This window comes from Panthera pardus, unplaced genomic scaffold (genome assembly GCF_024362965.1).
Source record: "Panthera pardus isolate Hobbes unplaced genomic scaffold, ASM2436296v1 HiC_scaffold_16, whole genome shotgun sequence".
In the NCBI taxonomy this organism is placed as follows: domain Eukaryota; kingdom Metazoa; phylum Chordata; class Mammalia; order Carnivora; family Felidae; genus Panthera; species Panthera pardus.
In genome coordinates, this window is record NW_026526721.1 from 119274725 (window position 1) to 119299719 (window position 24995).

At 36.6% G+C, this 24995-nt stretch overlaps 1 protein-coding gene across 8 annotated transcripts in view; it reads left to right on the top strand.

The window, feature by feature from the left end:
* The window catches only part of SLC9A9 (solute carrier family 9 member A9), a 701238-nt gene that overhangs the window by 452655 nt on the left and 223588 nt on the right, over nucleotides 1–24995 (top strand). For all 8 annotated transcript variants that reach the window (XM_053903745.1, XM_053903747.1, XM_053903744.1 and 5 more), the window contains 2 exons: nucleotides 18640–18753; nucleotides 20375–20486. In XM_053903745.1, the coding sequence (XP_053759720.1) occupies nucleotides 18640–18753; nucleotides 20375–20486 (226 nt within the window). The remainder of the gene's footprint in view (nucleotides 1–18639; nucleotides 18754–20374; nucleotides 20487–24995) is intronic.

Consider the following 24995-nt stretch of genomic DNA (forward strand, 5'->3'; position numbering starts at 1 on the left):
TGGACAAATTTGTATCCTGCACTGTTTGCTTGACAGTTGTAACCCCAACATTTGCCTTCAGTTCTAATTCTTCTTTCTTTTGTCATAACTGGCCAAACTTTACTTCTCTTACAACCTGTGGATTTTTATCGTTTCATTCTATCTTATTTATGCATCATTTTAAATCTGGTTCCACAACAACTCATCTGTACAATCTAAGTGAAAAAGTACATTTTAAAGGGGTACACTATTCCTCAGTAGTCACAGACACAGAAATATGCTGTAAGGATGTGTTGATATTTGAATTCTAATTCCTAGAGTAAATGAAGAAATGTTTCCCTAGGAGACTCACAGGGCAAAGAGAAGATTGTGGGAAGATTTAGAAGATAAGACTTATATGCTACTTCAGCATTCTAGAGAAAGCATCTATCAATAAGCTGATAGAGCCAGAGTCCTCGCCTGTCACTTGTTCGCTGTGGCATCTTCAGTATGTGAACCTCCCCGAGCCACAGAGGCCTCATCTGCAAAATGGGAGAAATAATATTTAGCTCACACAGGGACACTGTTTAGCGTATCATTGATGCTTGCTAGAACTCTGTCCTTATGATTCAAGAAGAGGTCTTTTCATAATGAATCTGTGTTCATCTAAATGATAGTTTATAAAAAAAAATTATATTTCCAAAAGCCTTACAAATGTGAGAACCAGTTCCTTAATTAACTGCATCCTCTTTTGGCTAGCACTTTATAAAGTAAGTAGCCCATATTTTGCCCAGGCTGACAATTTCTTCTGACATCTGTATGGTATTCAGCATACGTGTTCATCTCTGTCAAGTACAGAGGTAGATTCTTAAGAGATCTAATTCCATGAATTGGTCATAATGGTAGGCACTCTGGAAAGTCCATGCAGTTGGTGTAGATACAATTTGGGGGACTTAGTTCAAAATATATGTGCATAAACTGTTTCTAGTCCTCTCAAGCATTTTCAAAACAACTATTTACGTATAAAGAAACTACATGGTCACTGCACGTTCTTCCCTGCTTATTAAAGCTGATCCCTTTTTCCTCTTTCTGTGTGTTCTGCAATCTCACCCTCCCTGCCTTAAGCTTGACTGAGACAGTGAGGCCATCAGTTGGATGGGGACTCTGTTAACCTTGACCCCCCATCTCATTTCAGCCTCTATCCTTTTCCTCTCCTGTGTTAGCAAGGACTTGGGTCATCTTCTCTCCCCTTTGTATCTTCAACCGCTCAGTCCCTTCCACAGCCCAGTTTTTCACTGTAGACAATGGATACATTCTTCAAACCTCCTCTTCACTTGGTTTCTCTGAGACAGTCAGTCCCTTCCTGATCTCCCTCCTACTTTCTGGTCTTCCCTTCTCAGTCTTCCATCTGTTCTGCTACAGCATTAAAATTTACATTCAAAAAGGACACCAAAATCATGTCCTTTCAGCATAGCAAAAAAATAAAACATTACCATTGGATTTCATTGCTTGACTTGGGTAAAAGACATTCAAGTCTTTCTTCTTTTTATATAGCTTATGGGGCAGAAGTAAAAATAAACATGTATGCCACCAAAATTTCATTCCTATCTCCTTACCTGCTTACCTTCAGTATACACAATGTTATCATAATTCATTGTCTTTCAACAATTAACAATTGAGAATATGCTAGACATCGAGGGGATTATAGACAAATATAATAAGAGTTATCCTTCATTGAGCCCTTCATGTTTGCCAGAAGGTTTAAATATTACAAAGAGGGGTAATTACTGGGGTTAGCTTTGAGTTTTGATAAAATCAATTATATAGCTTTTTAAATCTGTTCATTTGTTTTTCTAAAAACTAAGAAAAATATGAAGTTCTTCAAAGTTTAGAAGTTTTATAAAAGGTAAAAATAAGACACTCTTATCTATATTTTTCATTTCAATTTACAAGTCATTTTTTCCTACCTCACAAAATCATGCACCTTGAAAGCAAAGATGAGCATTATTTTGTGGAAATATATTTAGAAAACTAAAATACTGGCTTTTTGCTAGTCATTCCTAAGACCTGTGGACTAGGGATTTCTACATGATTCAGGAGGTGCTGAAGATGTGTCTCCTTGATAGCTCATTAATGATTGCCATCTTCTCTTTTACTCTCCATGGAATTCTGGGACTGGAAGAGAACCTGTTATGTAGCCCTCATATAAAATAAGCAATGACATGAAAACTAAATGAAATCTGAGGAGGCCTAATGAGAATCAGGAGGTGTGTGTAATGAGGGTCAGGCAATATTCCTAATGAGAAGTTAAACAGACTCTTCCTCTTCTTTTACCTTTTTTTCCATTTTTCAGGACAATGTTTAAGGGTGTTTTACTGAAATTTTAAGCATATTTCCACTTACACTTTCTTATATCCTCATATCCTTTCTTATATCCTTATAGATTTCTAATATGGTGAATATAATGGTGTGAAGTGGCAAGATTGTATCATAGTTTAGGTAGATCCATGGGACAGGGTTAAAGTAGCACAGAGAAATCCTTGGTAGATCTGGTTGTTTCTGGCCCAGATTGTTTTATAGGTGAGTTCTATCTGATTTTCAAGAAATGGATCACTCGATTTTATACAAACCTGTCAAGAAAAAAGACAGAGGAATGGTCTCTCAAATCATTTCATGAAACTACTATAATATTCCTGAAATCAAAAGTTGTCAGTGGCAGTAATAAAAAATGAAACATACATGCCAGTCTTACTTATAAACATAGATATGAAGGTTATGAACAAAATATTATCAAGCCAAATTCATCAGTGTGGAAAAAAAATACATTCTGACTGAACTGGGTTTATCCTAGCAATTCAAGGATACTCTTAATATTACAATATTGTAAGTATAATTTAACACGTTAACCAAAGGAAAAAATCTCAGTAGATATAGAAAAAACATTGAATATAAAAGATTCAACACTTATTAATTATAAAAATTCTTGGCAAAGTATAGAAGGGAAGGACTTCCTTTATCTGATAGAACATACCTTGTAAAAACCTGTAGACAACATCATACATGGTGGTGAAACTTTAGATGTGTCATCCCTTTTATATCATTTAAGATTCTCCTTTTAGAGAATATATGTTTTGGTCGTTTTCCATATTTTTTATTTTAAGCAGTGAACATCCTGATATAAATCTATGTATACTTGTCATGTTAGTTCTTTAGGATAAATTCCCAGAAGTGGAATTGCTCCAATCAAGGTTTTATGAACCATAAATTTTATTATACTTCCCTAAATTTTCATGTAGAAAAAAATGTGCAAACTTACAGTGACACAAAGCACTGGGAATTCCCCCCTTTTATCGATTTTATTCATTCCACAGGTATTTATTAAGCATTATGATATGCTAAAGTCTATGCTGGGAGTTGGTGTTCAGTGACAAACACCACAAATGTGGTCAGTATCCTTCCAGACCTTACAGATGAGTTTTGGGGTCATCTGTGCATCTTCTTTAAGAAATTTCCTGTGCATGACTTTACTCACTTTTCTAAATAATTGGTTTGGCTGACTGGAAGACAAGATTCTAGGATATTCAGAATCTGGAGGATAAGGAGTTCAAGGAATTAGATCTTTTTCATAGAGTAACTGTTTTCCAAATCAAAAATAGAACACATGGTGGAAAAGCACAATTGTACTTAGATGGGACAAAAGAAAAAGCATGTGAATATAGGTCAGTCCCCAAAACTTTGAAACATATGACTTCTTCACCCATGGAAAGTGGAGGAAGTGCTATATACAGAGAGACTGAAGGGCATAAGCCACAGACTACATCATTTCCCTAGTTATTCCTTGAGCAGACCCTGCAGTAATTTTGATCTGGGCTATAAATGGACTCAAATTAAACTCAGAAACCCCTATAGAGGAGAACCCTCAATACCATTTATCATTCTCAACCAGCAACTTTAACTTAAAAAATAATACAAAACTCAATGCTAATAAGATAGCAAACTAGCTTCAACTGCTGGCTCCTTCGTCCCAAGTCAAATCTGGAGAAACTACATAATAGAGAGGAAACATAGACCTGAGCAAGTTACAAAAATTTTAAGAATACCTGGAGAGGCCAGAGGTGGTCATGAAGTGGTATGGAGGATGATCACACCTGGACAAGAGCCAGAAGCAGGAGTGGGAAGAAAGATCAGTTAGAGATTTTTAACTTGTACATTCAACTCTTCTCTTGAAGAGTTGCCTCATTGCAACCATCTAGAGCATCCTCTGTAGTGTCAGGGGTAGCATGTAGGCAGTAAAGAAGTTGATGCAAGTGCAGGATGACTAGGTGCTCTGCTCTTGGGCATCCTTTTCTCCATCTCCTGTGTCTCCAAATCCCCAGGTTGATTGAAGATAACCTAGAGAGATCACCTCTTCCCAGTGTTGCTTCATTCTAAAGATTTAGGGGTAAATCCCTGACAAAGAAATAGCCAGAGGAGTGAACCCAAATCAATTTTGGGGGGTGATTAAAATTTGATGATGCTGTGGGTGTTCTTGACCCAAGAACTCATCTCCTCTCATCTCCTCCCATCTCCTAAAAATCACTGGACATTCTAGTGTGCATATGGGCTTTTCTTTATAATGTTGGCAAATAAGATTGACCCTGAGAAGATATGAGATTATAGGCTAAAATAACAAGATACCCTATAAATGCAACTACTATAAAACAGAGACCAAAATCTGGATGACATAGGCCACATGAAGCAAAATTATTGGGACAGACCAAGAATTTTAAAAAGGCATAATTAGAATCCTTAAAGAGATAAAGGATATTAGTAACATGAAGCAAGCACAGGAAGTTGTAGAAAGAACCAAATGGAAATACCAAATATAAAAAAAAAAAAAGTTGAGTGTTGCCTAGATGGCTCCGTCGGTTAAGCGTCCAACTTGAGCTTAGGTCATGATCTTGCAGTCTATGAATTTGAGCCCTGTGTAAGGGCTCTGTGCTGACAGCTCGGAGCCTGGAGCATGCTTCAGATTCTATGTCTCCTTCTCTCTCTGCCCCTCTGCACTCATGCTCTGTCTCTGTCTCTCAAAAATGAATAAATGGTAACAAAGGTTTTTTAAATAAAAAAAGAAGTTGAAATAGAGAAGGAAAAGACACTACTTTGATCCAATATCACTTAATGGAAAAGTCAAAGAAAGGAATCATATAAAAAAATGACACAAATACCTCCAGCATTTAATTATCACTGATATAAATGCATGTTTGCCAATCTTTTGATAAAGTCAATGTGTTTTCTTTGAATCTGAGAGTTCTAGGTTGTCTTTCTTGCGCGCGCGTGCGCACACACACACACACACACACACACACACCTAAAATGTACCTACCAGAACTTCTAGTTTCTATTTCTGTGTCTTTAGTTCAGAGCAAGAATTCAAAAACATTGGCAAGGCAATATAAGCTAAGAACCCTTCTATATTTAGATATATATTTTTGCAACATTTTACAGTTGTCCTGCTCCCTACTCAGTTAGTAAGGTTTTCTAAGCAACTAAATTTTACCAAGTATTTTCTACACATTTAACTTAGTTTTTTTTGAAAAATATCAACTCTTTCTTTCATATTCATACTTAATGAATCTATATAGTTAAATTATATATACTTTATATATATATTACATATATACAAATACACATTTAAAGCAGAGATAAATTGACTTTGAAATAAGTGGGATTGACCCTTGTTAAGCCTAAAATTCACATGGTGGGGATAGAAGTGACCTGGGCATCCTGGAGAGTAACTCAGTAGCCATCAGCACTTAGTGTGCAGAAGGCATAGATCATTGTGCTTTACAGAAGGAATGGAGGGTTAAACTACAGAGTGGCAACTGATGAAGAGCTTTTAGTGCACATCTATAATAGAGTCTTTCCCTCTATATATGTATATTTTTTTTTGCATAGCAACTCATCCCGAATATCATCAAAAATACATATATAGCCCAAGAAAACTTTCTGAGGGATCTTTGTGGGTTACTTTGAAGTACCTAAACAGTTCAGAACAAGAATAAACTTAGCTCCAAACCACCAAAATAAGTCAAAGCTAAAGCTCTCATTCAGATTGATTTATGCATGCATGGTTTTTATGTGAAAATATAAGTGTCTTCCTTGAAGCAAAGAGAAATGCATTCTTGTACCGTGATAATTCATAATTTTTGACGTTACCTATATTGTCAAGGATGTGCGATAGTTTCAATACAAAGAGGCTTTAAGGAGAAGGGCTTTATAAATCTTACTGAAAAAGAAAACGAAGTTTATCAGTGTACAATAAGAGTTTTCTCGAGTTCAGTGTAAGTACTGACAATCTATATCCACTATATTTTAACTGTCTATTACAAAGAAGCAAGTCAAGCAAACTTAATTTTCATCAAATAATGATTTATTGATATTCGTGCCTTCATAAAAATCATTTGATAGCTGTTATCCAATTGAATGGCATTATTCAAATGTCATATGCTTTTTGTCTTTCATTTTCATTGATTTCTCTGATTTATAAAGACCCTTTCACACTCTCCAGTTTCTCATCATGTTCAGCAGAATCAATATTCTACTCTAAACTTCATTGAATGCTTTTCATTCAATGAAAGCCTTCTATTGAATGCCTTTCCATATTCTACTCCACCATAGTTCAAAAATTGAATTCAAACTCTTTTGCATAATGAAAATGATTTTTAACCCTTAGTTGTATATGCATTAGACTTAAAATCATATTGAAACACACAAGTAAAAAATCCGTATCTCTTTACCTTCTAAATTAATAAAATATCTACTCCCATGCATTGTTCCAAAAAAAAAAAATTAGTGTTCAAGTTATTTTCCCTCAAAAATATGAAATGGGGGAAGGATGGTAAAAAATTTTTCTGAAAACTTATGATTACTGCTATACCCTTACACACAGTAGTATATTCAAAATTAGCTAATTTAGAAAGTTTGTCAAAGGAATTTGAGTGTGGTCAATGCACTAGTATAAATGACAGTGCTTATTAGGAAAAACGTACCATGAAGCAAAGAGGCTCTTGAAACTTTCAAGCTAGTGATACTACTAAGTGTTATTCCAAACGCACGTTTCTACTTCTGACTCTAAAATAGTGAAGGAAAGCTTTTTTCAATGAATACTTATTTGATTCTAGCTTTTTGCATTTGTCCTGATGTTCTTCTTTTTTTTAATTAATTTATTTAAATTCAACTTAGTTAACATACAGTGTGGTATTGGTTTCAGAAGTAGAACTCAGTGATTCATCATTTACATAAAACACCCAGTGCTCGGGGTGCCTGGGTGGCTCAGTCGGTTAAGCGGCCAACTTCGGCTCAGGTCATGATCTCGCGGTCTGTGGGTTCGAGCCCCGCGTTGGGCTCTGTGCTGACAGCTCAGAGCCTGGAGCCTGTTTTGGATTCTGTGTCTCCCTCTCTCTGACCCTCCCCCATTCATGCTCTGTCTCTCTCTGTCTCAAAAATAAATAAACGTTAAAAAAAAATTAAAAAAAAAAAACCCAGTGCTCATCCCAACAAGTACCCTCCTTAATACCTACCTCCCATTTAGCCCATCCCCCCACCCACCTCCCTTCTAACAACCCCCACTTTTTTCTCTGTATTTAAGAGTCTTTTATGACTTGCCTCCCTCTCTGTTTTTATCTTATTTTTCCTTCCCTTCCCCTATGTTCATCTGTTTTGTTTCTTAAATTCACATATGAGTGAAACCATATATTTCTCCTTTCTCTGCTTAACTTATTTCACTTAGCATAATACATTCTAATTCCATCCATGTTGTTGCAAATGGCAAGATTTCATTCTTTTTGATTGCTGAGTAGGATTCCATTGCATGCACATACACACACACACACACACACACACACGTATATATGTATATATATGTATACACACACACACACACACACACACACTCCACATCCTCTCTATCCATTCATCAGTCAATGGACATTTGGGCTCTTTCCATAATTTGGCTATTGATAGCACTGCCAAAAACATTGGGGTCCATATGCTCCTTCAAATCAGCATTTTTTGTATCTTTTGGATAAATATCTAGTAGTATTTTAATGCATCTTTCTCTGAAATAGCTGATAAAAAGCAGCACTTAATAATGTCCTTGATCCTAAGTATTTTTGTTTGCAACACTTTCATCAAGAAAATGGAGTGGCATGGAAAAATCAAACACAGCTCATGACATGTGGGGCTCAGTATTCCTTCTGTATGCTTCCAGTGGTAAATCTTCATATAGTAAGAGCACATTGTTCTCATGGTGGATGCAGAGGTGTATCCACAGCCATGTCGTGGGAGGCTATCGCTTAGATCACTAGCAAGACCTGGGAAATTGGTACACAACTCAGAGACCTAAAAAAATGACATCATTAGAAATCTTCCCTTTTTGTGTGTACATTCTTCATACTCCCACTCAAGAAAAAAATTAGCATTGGCTAATTACAAACGATAAAAGGACACACAAGATGAATAAGAAAGGAAATTCATCATAGCTAAATGAAAAAAGTTAAAGAAATGGAAATTAACCTTTAAAAAATTTTGATAATGTGTGAATTTTTCATACCAGTACCTAATATTAATAGCAATGTTTCTCTTGGTTTATTCATTAAGAGAATTTTTTCACCGTGGTTTTAATTTCTGCCCAGAACATATATTGTTTCAGCTAATTTTCTTTAGCTAGTATTTATTGGCAAAACAACAGAGAAACTAATTATGTTATGCCACGATTTTAATTTTTTTTCCTAAGGGCCAGTACTGTTAGATTTCCTGAGATGATCCTTCTAGAGAACACTCCTTTGATCCTTTGAACATAATTCTGGTTATGTAGCCCCCAGCCCAGTCTTTGCAGTTATTCTACACTCGGGGTCCTATATGCCAACCACAAACTCCCAGCAAAATGTTTATTTTCAAGACTAACAAGACTGTGGAATGAAAACTGGCAGTTGCTGCCTAAACTGTAGAATTGCCTACCACTGCAACGATTCTGATAGAAATCCCCTTTCTGCTGCTAGAGCAAAACAGTATGCAATAAATAATACTGTATTTGACTTTTTTTCTATGAACCCAAGAAGTAGAAGTGGAAGAAGTAGTTGAAAGTGATAGAGAACCACATTTCAGCTCAACATAAGGAAGGATTTTCTAACAGTTATAGATGTCTAAAAATGCCATTTGCTTCCTTGGAAAGTAGTGAGGTTTCTGCTTTTGGCAGTATTCAGTTACATGCTGAGCAGCCCCTTGACAAGAATGTTGGAGCAATCAAGCATTGGCCAGATGTCTGCACATATATTATAAGGTGACTTTATCCTTGAAATCTTGTAATCCTATATTGTGGGGTGTGTGTGTGTGTGTGTGTGTGTGTGTGTGTGCACGTGCACGCGCGTGTGCGCAATTCATCAAAATAGATCTAAGCCCAATCTTATTTGGGGGCCAGTATTTCTGATCAATATCATGATAATCACTCTGCGAAGTTGCATACTAGAGGAGCTATTCTTAACTTAGTAGTGTATTGACTTAAATAAAACCTTACAAACTCAGTACTTTCACTTTAATTACCATCCCCCACAAAAAAGAAAAAGAATCAAAAATGGAAAACCTCCAGAAATAAGAATACTATTATCAGTATTTACTGGCTAAAGTAATTTAACAAGTTCATAGAAAATAACCTTCCCCTTAAGTTATAAGCTCAAGGATTTCAAGAAAATCTGGCTACAGTATTTATTCAGTTTAATGAAGCTGAATTCCTTGTAGCTGTAACTACATTTATTTCCTATATTAACTTTACTTACTTAATGATGCCTATTCATCTTCCTAAAATGTGTTTTGTTGTGTTTTTATAGGCTGTGCTTCTGAAATTCTCATGTTTTTAAAAAGTCAAATTAAGTTTAAAAGAAGAATGAAATTCAGGGTATGGGAGAGGGCTGGGTACCAGCCCAGAGTGCATAGGGAGCCCAAGAATTCTCAAAGAAATTTATGACAAATTAGAAACTCTCTGAACACTTAAGTGGTATACCTCCTCCACTTCAGAGACTTTATAGTCCTAAACTTAAAGAATCTGATCTTGGAGGGGCACCTGAGTGGCTCAGTTGGTTAAGCGTCTGACTTCAGCTCACATCATGATCTCATGGTTCATGAGTTTGAGCCCCCTATCAGGCTCTGCACGGACAATATGGAGCCTGCTTGGGGTTCTCTCTTTCCCTCTCTCTCTCTCTCTCTCTCTCTCTGCCCCTACCCCCACTTAAGTGCTCTCTCTCTATCTCTATCAAAAATAAATAAGCTTAAAAAAAACTAATATATATATATATATATATACACACACATATATACATACATATACATACATATATATATATGTATGTATATATGTATATATATATATGTATGTATATACATATATATATATACATATATGCGTATATATGTATGTATATGTATGTGTGTATATACATACATATATGCGTATATATGTATGTATGTGTATGTGTGTGTATATACATACATATATGCGTATATATGTATGTATGTGTATGTGTGTGTATATACATACATATATGCGTATATATGTATGTATGTGTATGTGTGTGTATATACATACATATATGTATATATATGTATGTGTGTGTGTGTGTGTATATACATACATATATGTATATATATGTGTGTGTGTATGTGTGTGTATATACATACATATATGTATATATATGTATGTGTGTGTGTGTGTGTGTGTATATACATACATATATGTATATATGTGTATATATAATCATTACATGCAAATTTCTCTAGGATTGGAAAGGAGTTTTGCCTTAACATTACAACTGCAGGGCAAAAGTTTTGTTTTCACTTTTTGATTTTTTTGGTGGGATTGGTTCAGGTGACCGGGTGGTAGTAGACATTGGGAGAGGATAAGTATCCACCACCTCAGGTTACCCCCTATTGTTTCCACTAGTTGGATACAAAGAAATTTACCTTTCAGGTTTCTTTACTTAAAAAAAATGTGGTCAGAGTCACAGATACCTTCCTTGCCAACCCCCAGAGTTGCTCTGATGATCCAAGAAAAAAGTATATATTAAATATGCTTTGAAAACTCTAAGCTGTTATAAATGTTCACCAATACTATTGTTAACAAACATCTTGCTTCCCCCAAACCTGAAACTCACATAATGGAGAGACAGCCTAGTCTGGCAAAAGTGGTGTGGGCCTTGAAGAAAACTTAAGATAGCTCAATTTTTCCCTTTGTTGTGTTTTATGTGGGCAAGTACATTAATGCCATTGAGTACAGCTTCCCCAACTGTGAAATGGAAATAAGATTATCACTTTATGAGTTTTGTTGTCGTTATAAAAAAACTGTTAAAACATTTTAAAGTACATAAAAGTCTTTAACACATTCCCTAGCATAATTTAAATCCTAAAAAAATTAGTCCCTTAGTATTATTACTATTTTAGAAGTAGTAAAACTGCTTTTATTACAATGTCCTAAATTTAGAAGAATCTCAAAGGTTTGCAGTTGTACTTATATGTAATTATAAATCTTTAGCTTCATAAGAGAGGCTACACTCTGGGAACCAAGACCATGACTGGAAGTAAACCCTTTAGATCGTTTACATCCTAGTGGTAAAGATCACAGGTCTTCAGTATCATTCAACTCCTATGCTACCTCTAAAAGCCCATAGGAATTATTGGGTTCACCATTAACAAATTTCCTCAGGACTGGAGCTAAGCAAATATTAGAATCTCAGGAGGAAAAGTTTATAATTCCAGTAAAATATATTATAATGTTTGCTTTCAAATCCTCCAATGCAGGAATAAAAATTATTCGCTTATACTCCAGCTTGTTCAAAATATAGGTATACCCAATAGTATATAAAAAATGAAATCTGAGATATTCTCTAACGAAAGGTCCCAGTTAGGAAGAAAGACAAATTTTAAAACAAACAAACAAAAAATTAATCCTGGGCCAAAATTATGGAGAAAATAAAAGGACATTTTTAGTTCTTCCTTCTCTTTCATTTTTATTAGTTTTGTAGCTCCTTTCACATCCCAAATAAAATGGATTTCAGCATATTACGTGGAGAAGTAGAGGCAAGTAAGTAAATGGTGTCAAACTATATACTATGCCAAATAAAAGTTGTGTTGAGGAATCCATGTGAATTTAATTGGTATTAGGTAAGCAGAATGCGGTACAGGGCACCACTGTAATATTTCTCTGTGCGAACCAGGGTAATATGGTAAAGTTTCATTCTTTTACCAATAGGAGAAAAATGCCCATCAGAATTAGTGATGTGATTTTATAAAATAAGTATGACTTTTTTTTTTACTTTCTAAGTATAGTAAGTATCTCATACTAAAAAAATTTAATGTCTAGGAAGCCTTCAGAGAACATCATTTGCTAAATTTTTTAAGTTGTTTAATTAACATATGAATGGTTACCATGAACCTTCAGAGTTTTTAAATACTGATTGCCCTCTTATGTAGTTTCAATATTTCCCTAGTCTTTGTGGTATTAACTTGCTTTTTATTTTCCTGAAGAAAAGCTTTCCTAAGCAAAGCTAACTTAAGTTGGATCCTCTCCAAAAGCACACAACTGAGAATTAATGGAAATAAAACAAATGTTGTTTACTGTACTGGATAAATAAAATGTTGAGTTAAGGTTTGTTTGTTTTGTTTTTTCATTGACCCTGAGTGAGGACAAAGTACATTTGAGGTTATTCATAGTGAATACTGAGTCATGAAATGACTAGGTTGACTGTTGTTGTTGTTGTTGTTGTTGTTGTTGTTGTTGTTATTAGTTTGGAAATGGAGTTTGGGTTTTGGTTTTTTGGGGGTTTTTTTCCCCTCCAAAATTGACCAATAAATCTATTTCCTCAATAATTAACTACTCCCATCCAGACTCAGGCAATGATGTCCTAATGGTCAAATTGGTTGCTTCTGTCAGCATGGTCTTACCATAGATTCTCCTTTTGAAATGCCTTCAGGAGATTTTTCGTGTGAAATAAAATTGAATTCACCCACACGTTTTCATTAAGTGCCCCAAGAAGGAAATTATGAAGCCTGTTCATTCAGAGGAATGTTGCCACATGATATAAATAGACAAAGGAGTGCTAATCAATGCTGCTACACTGCTATGAAAGGAATCTTTTTAAAAATGCTAATAACTATCTACAATTTAAAATAAGTGAGTCTATCAGATTGTCAAGGTTTTTTTTAAATTGATAAAAACTACTTTTGGCAAGTATGTGGGGAAAGGGCACCCTCTGCATCATTATTAGAGATGCAAACTGGTATATTCTTTCTGAAGAGCAGACTGGTATTACGTTGAAAAAGAAAAATTAACGTATACCCTTCAACAGAAGTAGCTCATGTCTAGGAATTACCAAAGGAGTAATCACTCAACTGGGGAGAGCTATTGTACAAAGGTACTCAATGCAGCATTGTCTAAAGGGGAACAATCTGGAAACAACCGAATGTCCAATAATGGGTACAGTGAAATAAAATTTGGTAGGAAAATACAAAGGGATATTGTGCTGCCATTAGCACAATCCAAATCCATATCCAAGCCATATCCCAAAGGGATATTGTGCTGCTTCAGATCCTCTGTCTCCCTCTTCTACCCTTCCCCCTTTCACACATTCTCTTTCTCTCTGTCTCAGAATAAATAAATAAACATTAAAAAATGAAAAAAAATACTGTATGATCATCTTAATAGATGAAGAAAAAGCATTTGATTTTTTTAAAATATCTATTCCTAATAGATAGAATAGAAGGAATTTATTTAATCTGTTTAAAGGGTTTCTATGAATTTAGTAGAGAAATCTTGAAAGTTTTTCCTTTAAGACTGGGAATAAGACAAAGATGTTCCATCACCACTTTTATTCTGCACTGAACTGGATGTCCTGACAAGTATAATCAGACAAGAAAAAAAGATGCAAAATGTATAACAAATGGAAAGGAGAAAAAAAAATATGATTATTTGAAAACAACATAATTGTGGAAATCCAAAAGAATCTACCAAAAAGCTATGAGAATTATTGAATAAATTTAGTAAGGCCCTGAATACAAGATTGGTAAAAAATTAATTGTATACATGTATCTAGCAACCAACAGTTAGAAAATGAACTTTGAAAGGGGTATCATTTACAACAGTAACAAAAAAAAATCTAGGAATAAATCTAACCAATAATATGTAAAAATCTTTATGCAGAAATTACTGAGAGAAATGAAAGAAAAACAAAATGCTTATAAGGATATGTGATGTTCATGGATTTAGGTTTCAATATTCTAAACATGTGCATTCTCTCCAAATTTCTCTATACATTTAATCCAATTCCAACTAAAATGCCAGTGGGTTATTGTTGTGGAAATGGACAAGTTGATCCCCAATAAGTTCAGATGGCAATGTGAGCAGGCAAAAGTATTAATTCAAAAACAAAGCAACAAAAGCCAGGTGTTGACAAGAACGTGAGCCAACAAGGACTGCTGATGGGAGGTGCAAATTGGAACTACCAACCTGGAAAACTGCTTGGTGCTGTGTCCTGACAATCCCATAGGAATGCAAACATGGATGTACAACAGCAAAATTCATCATAGCCTGAAACGGAAAACAACCCACATGTCTATCAGTAGTAGAATGAATAAATAAACTGTGGCATATTCATATAATTAAAAAAATGAGCTACTTCTATACGCAACAACATGAAGAGTCTCACAGACGTGATGTGGAGTAAAAGAGGACAAACAAATACAAAAGAATATATATTGTCTGATTCCATTCACGTGAAACTGAAGGAAAGGTCATGTGCAATGACAGAAGTGCTGATAGCAGTGCATTGGGGTGTGGAGTATAAGTGGGAAGGGAATTGAGTAATTCTGGGGTGCTGGTAATATTCTCTTCTTTAATCTTAAATTGTAAATATGTCATTTATACACTTCTAAGTGATTAAGCATAAAAAACATTTTTTAACATGCAAAAATAATCAGGAAGATTCTGAAGAAGGTAAAATATGGGAAAAATCTAGATCTATAGAATATTACAATGTATTATGGATCTACATTAATTAAAAAGAGATGGTATTAGTAGAGGAATAGATAACAATAAAAACAAAGAGCAGACCTAGAAATGGACCTAAATGGAAAATGGAACTTCTGTATAATGTGTATATAAACAGTTACTTCTAATTTTGGTCAGTGCTAGATTTCAATAAACTGAGTGACTAAATCATGTTAAAATCCTGAGTTTTCCAACAGAAGCAAATCTCCAAAACAATTAATACCATGAGTCTCCATGTAAAATGTATAGGGCAAATTCCCATTATGTCTCAACAACCAACAGAAAAAGAAAAAAACTGACTTACCAAATACTTTTTTTTCCTTTACATGTGAGGAATAGATTAAAGTTGGGGGTGGGAGCAGGGAGGAGGGGTGGGCAGGGATAACTGATTTTGTTGCTATCTGAAAAAAATCAAAAAGTTGATCACACCCTTTACTTTGTATATTGAGTCAGAGAGGTGTTTTGTTAAACTGGTACGGGATTGTAAAGGAATATACATATCATTTTAAGTGATAGAAACCTTACCTCAAACCAAAAAGTGATTTCTTGGTCTTTTTTTTAAGTTTATTTCTTTATTTTTGAGAATGAAAGAGCATGCACAAGTTGGGGAAGGGCAGAGAGAGAGAGAGAGAGAGAGAGAGAATCCCACAGGCTCAGCACTGTCAACACAGAGCCTGATGTGAGGGTTGAACTCATAAACCTTGAGATCATGCATCACCTGAGCTGAAATCAAGAGTCGGATGCTTAACGAACTGAGTCACCCAGGCATCCCTTGTTTGTTTGTTTGTTTGTTTGTTTGTTTGTTTGTTTTTGGGTTGTTTTTTTTTTTTACCATCAGTGCTTCATTATGATGTATGTTCTAGCCAGTAAAATTTGAAAGAGTAAAAGAAACAACATATAGGAACTGGAAAGAAAGAAACAAATTCTCATTGTTTATATGTATATGTTATCTCTGTCTACTTAGAAAACCTTAAAATTGTCTACTTCAGGTACTGAAAATACAGGGAAAAAATCATGTTTAAACTGGCATGTTGCAGAAAATTGGTAATAAATTTTTATCTTTTTGTTTCATTAAACATTGATCTACAAATTAATTTGTCATATCTTTTTTTAAATTTAAGTGCTAGTTGACATATAGTGTAATAATGATTTGAGGAGTAGAATTTAGTGATTCATCACTTGCATATAACAACCCAGTGCTCATCCCAACAAATGTCCTCCATAGTGCCCATCACCCATTTAGCCCATTCCCCCACCCAACACCTCTCCAGCCACCCTCAGTTTGTTCTCTGTCTTTAAGAGTCTCTTATGGTTTGACTCCCTCTCTGTTTTTATCTTATTTTTCTTTCTGTTCCCCTATGTTCATCTGTCTTTTTAATTCAAAAGTCCAAGGATAGATTTTGCTTTGGGAGAGGTCGAACACAGATTAAGCAGTGTCATCAGGACATGGCTTCTCTTTCAGAGAGCTATTTCCCCTTAATCACAAGGTGACTAACAGCAGCTCCTGGCCTGCATCCTACTTTCTCACACAGTGAAAAGGTGGGGGTGTTTGTCCCAGCATTTCCTGCCAAGATCTCACTGTACTTCTTTGGCTCTGAATGCACCACACCTATTTCTGCACCAAACATGCTGACTAGAGAAATGTGTTGATTTGAGTGGTTTAGTCCTAAATCATATATTCTATATCTGAGTATGGAAGTGTCAGCATGTGATCTGAGAGTGGGGAAGAAGAGGGATCCCAGGGAAATCGGGGTGTGACCACCAAGAAGAAGCCAAATGGATGCTAGATGGCAAAATGTCCTCTCTACAGTACTTGGGATGGGGACAGGAGAAGAGGCTCTATGAATTTAATCTTGCATGTGCTTATTAATGTTAGAAACTGGATAGCTGCTATGAACTGAATGTTTGCGCCCCCCCCATCCAAATTCATATGTTGAAGTCCTACCCCCTAGTGTGGTGGTATGTACTGGTGGGGCTTGGGGAGCTGATTAGGTCATGAGGGTGGAACCTTCATGAATGAGATTCATGCATGCCCTTACAAGAAGAGACATGAGAGAGATGATCTCTTTTTCTACCATGTGAAGACACAGCAAGCAGGCTGCTATTTGCAAACCAGAGAGAGTTCTCACCAGAACCTAACTGGCTGGCACTTTGATCTTGGACTTTTCAACCTCCAGAACTGTGAGAAATAAATTTCTGTTGTTTTAACCACCCAGTATTGTATTTTGCTATGACAGACTGAGCAAATGAAGACAGTGGCCAAATCTCGGTTTCTGCAAAAGTAAAGATATGATGAAGTAGCAAAGTGCTCCCCATCCCCTTTATTTTCTCCCATGGTTTTAAGTTTTTGGTGGTTATTTGGGTGACAGTGTTTATTAAGATGAGCAGGCCTAGAATGTGAAATGAGTCCTCAGGATAATTGATGATCACTGCCACTGAAGAAAGACCATCTTGTACCACAGGAGCTGTGTCTTTTTTAATCCTTTATTTCTATTACTGGCTTTAAATAATGTTTCTGACAAGATTCTGCTTTTCTTTCTGTCAACTGTCGGTAAGCAGGTATTGGGCATTATTTGTGGGGCCGTAAATACATTACATGAAAAAATAATGAGTCCTTAAAAAGTCAAGAGAAATGCCTCCAGAGACATTTACCTAACACGGTGATTTATGTAGGTCTGAGAATGAAGTTTCAGAAACTTCCAAATGAAAATTCTGGAACATAAGCTAAAGTCTCTTCCAAATATGTGTTTGTTGTAGCCTCTGGACACATTTCCCTTTTACATCTAATGTGGAAGCTGGAGAACGTTTTTCATGTTCAACTTAAATTGTTTAGTTAATGATCTAAGAATAACTCTTGGGAGCATCCTTCTGCATAGCATGTTATTACTCCATTCCTTTGACTGAATTTGATGTATCTATTGTGTTCTCATTGCATAAACTGATCCCTGGGATTAATCATTTTCTTTTTACCAGCTAGAAATTGTAGACATTTAATGGATATACCTACATCAGTCAATTTAATGAGTCTCACTGTCTCGGGTTTGAAATATACTGATCATCCTGATATTGAAATATAACTGACATTCATTCTTATTCCAAGTTTTCAAGTTTTCCAAGTTTGTCCCTCCTGCCTACCTGAGGAAGGCAATCTAGCTAAAACTTTTTTTGAACAGTTTTCAGGGCCTAGGAACTCAAGTGCATCTACTGAGTAATGTCAGAAGCAGCCACACCATCCTTGCAACCTTTCCTAAAGTACACCTTAAGCAGTCACTGAGTTTCAGTTTTAGAGCAAGGAATAGTCTTTCATCCTTGTAGGAACTGTTCTATGAAGGATCATGATGGTTAATATACCCAGGTATATCTCTGGCTGCCTTGTAGCTGGAAAGGAAGATGGGATGTTGACATGGCTGCCACATCTGTCCCTGGGTAGAGAGCCAGGGTAGAGTTAGAGGGCCTGACAGGGTAGTCAGGGGGCCTGCACCCACCCCTCCAGAAGCTGCACACACAGATAAAAGAGAACCATCCACTCACCAAAACAGTCACAAGATATTAAGTGGATTCAAACCTGAGTCATAATTAATGGTTTTTGGTTTCTGTTTTGTTTTCAGCTGTTTGAATTTATGAACTTCCTGGCTGAGAATGTCATCTTCTGTTACATGGGCCTGGCGCTGTTCACGTTCCAGAATCATATCTTTAATGCTCTTTTTATACTCGGAGCCTTTGTATCCTTTGAAATACAGAACATGGAGTGATGAGGGAAAAGAATAAACTACTTACTTTTACTCATTCTGTTAAATTGTTAAAGTAATTTCCTCAAGTTTACTGCAAGCCTCAAATTTCTGGCAGATACGTAATTTCTAGTTAGGAGAGAAAAGATGCTAAGAAATTCAGACCTTTATTAAGTGCTTATGGTTCAAGATAAGAAGTTTGGAAAATACTGAGAGAAATAAACGAGGAAAACTAAAGGAGAATAGAATACTCAAAAATAAATATTCAAAAGATACTTATTTTCTGAATATTCAGAGTATGTTTTTAAATTATAAATCATTTACATAAAAATATGTCAATCCACTCTTTACAGAGAAATATACTTAATCTGCAGTAGAATGTGTCAGAATATAGCCAAGATTACTAAGCTTTAGAAATATTTTCATTAGAAGATGGTAAAATCTTTTCTCCAGCGAAGACTTTGAAAATAGGATACACAGAGTAAAAATCAGATGAAATTGGCATTATGGATGTGCTTTCAATGTCTTAATCATTGTGTACATGTAAGTCTATTTTAATAAGATAGCCCTTTCCTATAAGTAAAATAACATAAAATGTAGGCCTTACTTTTAATGCAGAGGACTTTGGGAGCTCTAGGCCTGGGGTAATAAGCATTCCCCAGTAGGAATGGATGTCTGTCTGAAAGGATAGTGAGGTGCTGGGGGTGTCTCCAAGGACAGTCAGCAACTGTTGTCCTTCTTTCCACTTAGGAACTAGGCAGATGTCCTATCAGATCACAGGCAGGTGATCTTGACAGCCAGGAGAGCTGACCGCACTTCTGTAAGCCCTGCTCCAGCTAAGCACCTGCGTTTGCCTCTTGTCCTCTTTTCACTGAACATTCAGCTGAACTCTCCAATCTCATCCAACCCTACATCGTAGACGGTAGCTCCCTCTTCCCAAATAACTGCATCCTATTTAAGGACAAACTGGGATAGACAGACTATCAGGGCAGGAGTCCTGGGTGACAAAAGGGGAGAGATGACTCCCATCAATATTTTCCTAGATTTTATCCTACAAAGCTTGGACTTCAGCACAATACCTCCTAAAGCAGCAGCTGTATTATACATCTAGACAAGCAATTCCTCTTAAAGTCAAATCAACTAAAAGAAAAACGGAAGTAAAGCTTGCTAGATACAGGGAGTATAAACTGATGGAAAGTAAGATGGCAATCATGAGCAGAAGTACATTTATCCTTTCTAAAGTGCTGCTTGAGAAGATAATGCCACAGCCTCTGAACGGTCTCTGCCTCACATTTGGTGGCAGAGTTGAGCAAAGAGTCAGTCATCAGCAACATAAATGTGATGAGAAAATTTCCAGTGACTGAAATGGTATGGGGCTAACAATTCTAAACCAAGTAGATATTCAAAGAAAAGCAGAGTTCTCTATTATTTCTGGAAAGGAGTTGACATTTAAAGATGAGTTTTGGCAGCAAGTTGGACAAACACGTATTGACATATTTGTCCCTGTTTTCTGGGTCATAAAGTAGAGAAGCTTAAGAACGTAACAGTGACAGCTCAAGAACTGGCACCCTCAATTGTAGCATTTTCCTCAATGTTTTTCCGTGCTTATCTATAGCTGGCAATTTTTCTGGCCAGAGCCTGCAACATATACCCCCTCTCCTTCCTCCTGAATCTGGGCCGAAAACAGAAGATCCCCTGGAATTTTCAGCACATGATGATGTTTTCAGGTATGTGAACTGTTGTGTGTTAGCACTACTGTTTTCTCATACTTTTGCAGCACCTGGAAAGCAGGAGACGTAGAGACCTCCTGATTCTCTTACCCCCATGGCATCTACTACTCTTTACCCCATCATTACCTAGTGCCATGCTGGTACTCCATGAGCAACAGGGGGATTTCTCTTTCCAGAAGGAAAATAAAACTGAAGTATCTGCCAGAAACTGGCCTAGAATGGGTATTAGACATTCCCCTAACTTATTTCAGATCAATTTTCATATCAGAGAATTTGCATAGTCATTTCACAAATTGCATACTTGAAGGTAAACAGTATGTAAATGGTGCCACATTTGTCCAGTGTTAAGACTTCTCCTTAGAGGGTCGCTGGGTGGCTCAGTAGGTTAAGTGTCTGACTTCGGCTCAGGTCATGATCTCATAGTTCGTGCCTTCAAGCTCCTCATTTGGCTGTGTGCTGACAGCTCAGAGCCTGGCACCTGCTTTGGATTCTGTGTCTCCCTGTGTCTCTTTCCCTCCCCTGCTCTCTTGCTCTCTCTCTCTCTCTCAAAAATAAACATTAAAAAAAAAAAAGACTTCTCCTTAAAATCCCTGTTCCTTACCTATGCAAAACTCCAGGAACTTCCCATAGTTAATACACAAGTAACTCATATCTAAGTATGTTCAGTTATTAGTTGAGAAAACAGGTATTAATTGTGCACTTACCTATTGCCCAGAGCAGTTCTAAACACGGGTGTATTAACTGACAAGCTCTCTGCTCTCAAAAAGCTATGTTCTACTTATTTAAACCATACCTGAAAGTACCTTATTCCAAAAGAAAATAAACCAAATGAATTTTCTGACCCTGAACTACTCTGGGAATGGTGATTTCTTTCTGTTCAATCAATTTTCCTACCAGCAGTCTTTCCTTATTCAGAAAGCTTTTTCCTTACATGCCTTCTATGTATGAATACACTTACATTACCCTCAGAGGCAGTTCGTGGGAATATATGTGAGAGTATAATAAACACTCTCAGAATAGAGCAAACAAATAGAATTTGGGGCATACAAGGGGATATGGAAAAACTGAGGGAAACTATCATTTATTGAATATCTACTATCTGCCGCTCACTATAGATCAGTTCTATGAAGTATATATTAAACCACTTTGTAGATGGAGAAACTGAAGTTCAGAACCTCACACAGGTTGTGTAACTTGGCCAAGGAACAAAGCATTCCTAAATCCAGGTCTGTGAGACTCCACTTTGAACCCACCCAAGTGTCTCAAAATCCACATTTTCAGAAGTAGTACTAGGAATAAAAGGCTTGTTTCACCTTCAGTTCCCTTGTAGCCTATTCCACACAGTAAGGGGTGGGTAGTTCCCAGGTTGAGAAGGAGTTATTTAATCAAGTATGGAAAAAAAATGAAGACCCAGAGTTTAAAATTGCCCTTGTGTGGGCCTCTGACCATGCTTCGCTCCATTTCCAGATATGCCAAAGTGAAAGAGTCATAAAGAGAATAAGTTCAACTGACAGGTGATCTTTGACTTAGAACAGCAATGAACTTTGGAAATGAGTTGACTTCTATTATGGGTAAACAAAGGCAAGTTTGATCATTTGTAAATAGGAAGTCAGCACTGAGCTGCACTTTTGCAACCCAATTCTGGAGCTGGAAAGCACTTTTCCTTCCTTCCCATCAAAACATCCGTAGTTTTACTCCAGAGAATAACTACTTTGGCTTATTTTTAAAACTCAAGTATTATATTTTAAACAATGCTTTATTTTACAAAGATCACTTCTGAGAAAGGTGTGAGGTTTGGGATAGCCATGTCAGGGTGTGAAGCACCTGCCCAAATGGCCACCTGGCTTGATGATTCCTCCAGGGTTTGGTACCTTCTGTGTTTGCTTAGCTTTAGGAGTAAAGCTGTGCTAAAAACTGAGGCCAGCAGTATGTATGACCCAGAGATGTGGGTAGGCCCAGAATTTTTTTTAAAACTCTTTTGTTTTAATTTTTTTAATGCTTATTTTTGAGAGAGAGATAGATACCCTGAAAGAGCATGAGCAGGGGAGGGGCAGAGAGAGAGGGAGACACAGAATCCAAAGCAAACTCCAGGCTCTGTTCTGTCAGCACAGAGCCTGATGCAGGGCTTGAACCCATGGACCTTGAGATCATGACCTAAGCCAAAGTCGGACACTTAACCGACTGAACCACCCAGGCCCTCCTAGGAGGCCCAGAATTTGATGGTATCTTTATGATATTCTAAGGCCAGGAGTCAGCAAACTATGACCTTTGAACCAAAGCTAGCCCACACCAATTTTGTAAATAAAGTTGAAACACAGCTACACTTTTTTGTTTATATACTGTCTTGTCTGTTTTTGCATTATAAAGGCAGAGTTGACTTGTTGCCACAGAAACCGCATGGCCCACAAAACATAAAATATTTACTATCTGGCCTTGTTCTAAAGCATCTTCACCCTCTAGGGGGACAACAATAACCCCCACGACATAAAGGGAGTTGATATTATTAGTTTAATTCAGGAGAATGCCAATCAGCTAGTTCCAATTATCAAAAAGACTATCATGCCAAATTTTTAGGACACTTACTGTACATGATTATAATCCAGAGACTGACACCCATTGTCTTCCACACTGAGCATCTGTGTCATCTGCTGGGCATCAGTCACTCACTGTTAGCAGTTCAGCAGCTTGACCTCAAAGTCAAAGTGGGCTTCTTTTTATAAATTTGACTAGATTTTTGTTTTGTATGCTGTTCACATTGAAGTGAATCTGAACAACAAAGAGATTGGGTTACTTATTCTATTTTTAATGCCATTTTAATTATAAGTTAATAATATTGATGATATTCCCAATATGATGGGAAAAACATTGGATTTTCCACTAAAAAGCTATCTTCCTAGCTTTAAAATGAAGAAATTGCAATGTTATATGGTTACATAATGGAATCATAGATATTCAACTCAAAAGTCACTGTAAGGGTGCCTGGATGGCTTAGTAGGTCTGACTTTGATTCAGGTCGTGACCTCACAAGTTTGTGAGTTCGAGCCTCACATTGGGCTCTCTGCTCTCAGTGCATAACTCGCTTCGGATCCTCTGACTCCATCTTTCTCCACCCCTCCCCCACTCATGTGCTGTCTTTCTCTTTCTTCTCTCACTCTCTTTCTCTCTCAAAAATAAATACAAACATTTTTTAAAAAGTCACTCTAACCTTTCTAAGACCTTTTAGGAGCAATGAGTTGAGACTCAGATATAGACCAAGGTAGGATAGGCATTATTAGTCTCTTGCAGATTAAAAAGAGAGAGAGACAGAGTGAGTGAGACATAGAGAGATTGGTTATCTTGCCCACAATCTCACAACCAATTAGAGATGAAAATGAGACTTGAACCCAAGCCTCTTGACTTCAAATTTAGAGCCTTCTCACCCGCATGACACTACTTCAGATTTACCCTCAAGTTCAAGAGAATTAAAACCAGGCCCTTCCTAACATAGGCCAATCCCAACATGTCTAACATGTCTCTCATGCAAACCCAGTCATTGACCATTTTACAACAAATCAATCATTTGGGTGACACCCTTCCCAACCATCAGTTCAAGTTGTACACTGTGCCTACTGACCCCCATTGGAGTGTAGGAAGCATCAGGTGAGTTCACCATGTGCAGGGCAGTATTTGTCTTCAGAAAAGAATGTTCCAGACTCAGCTTTGATTTTCTGTGTGAATTTTGACATGTTCTGCCTTCACTCAGGATCTAACATTTTAAATATATTTGCCAGGAAATAAATAATTTAAGAGGTCAACTTAAGGTAACATAAGCCAGAGGAGGAGGTAAAGAAGCAGATCATGTAACACACTGTCTAGCATTTTGGGGGCATATGACAACAACACCCAGAAACCAGAAGAAAAAGCCAGTCCCTTTAAAGAATATTTGCTTTAGGGGAACCTGGATGGCTCAGTCAGTTAAGCATCTGACTCTTGATTTCAGCTCAGATCATGATCTCAAGGTTTGTGAGACTGAGCCCCACATCAGGCTCTGCACACTGATTGTGGAGCCTGCTTGGGAATCTCTCACTCCCTCTCTCTCTTGCCCTCCCCTGCTCTCTCTCTCTCTCTCTCTCTCTCTCAAAAAATAAAATAATAAAAAAATTTAAAAATATTTGCTTTATAATATAGCCTAATGTTCTTAACTATGCCTAGAGTAGTTTGAGTTACCTAATAAGAAGTATGGCTTTAGTAGCCCTCTGGCAGAATCCATTTGTCCATACTCCAAAAATACATTTATTTGGAGCCTTTCTTTACATAGTTCAAAACATTTTTCAGAGTCCTGTAGAGATTGTAAACAATGACCCTTTATCTAAAATGGGGTGTGGATTTATTTACACATTTACTCATTCACAGTCTCCAACTATTCATTCAGCAGACATTCAATGACACATTCTTGGGTAGGTATTTAGGAACAAACACAGAGATATGGACCCTGCCCTTAAGAGACTTGCAGCCTAGAGAGAGCTT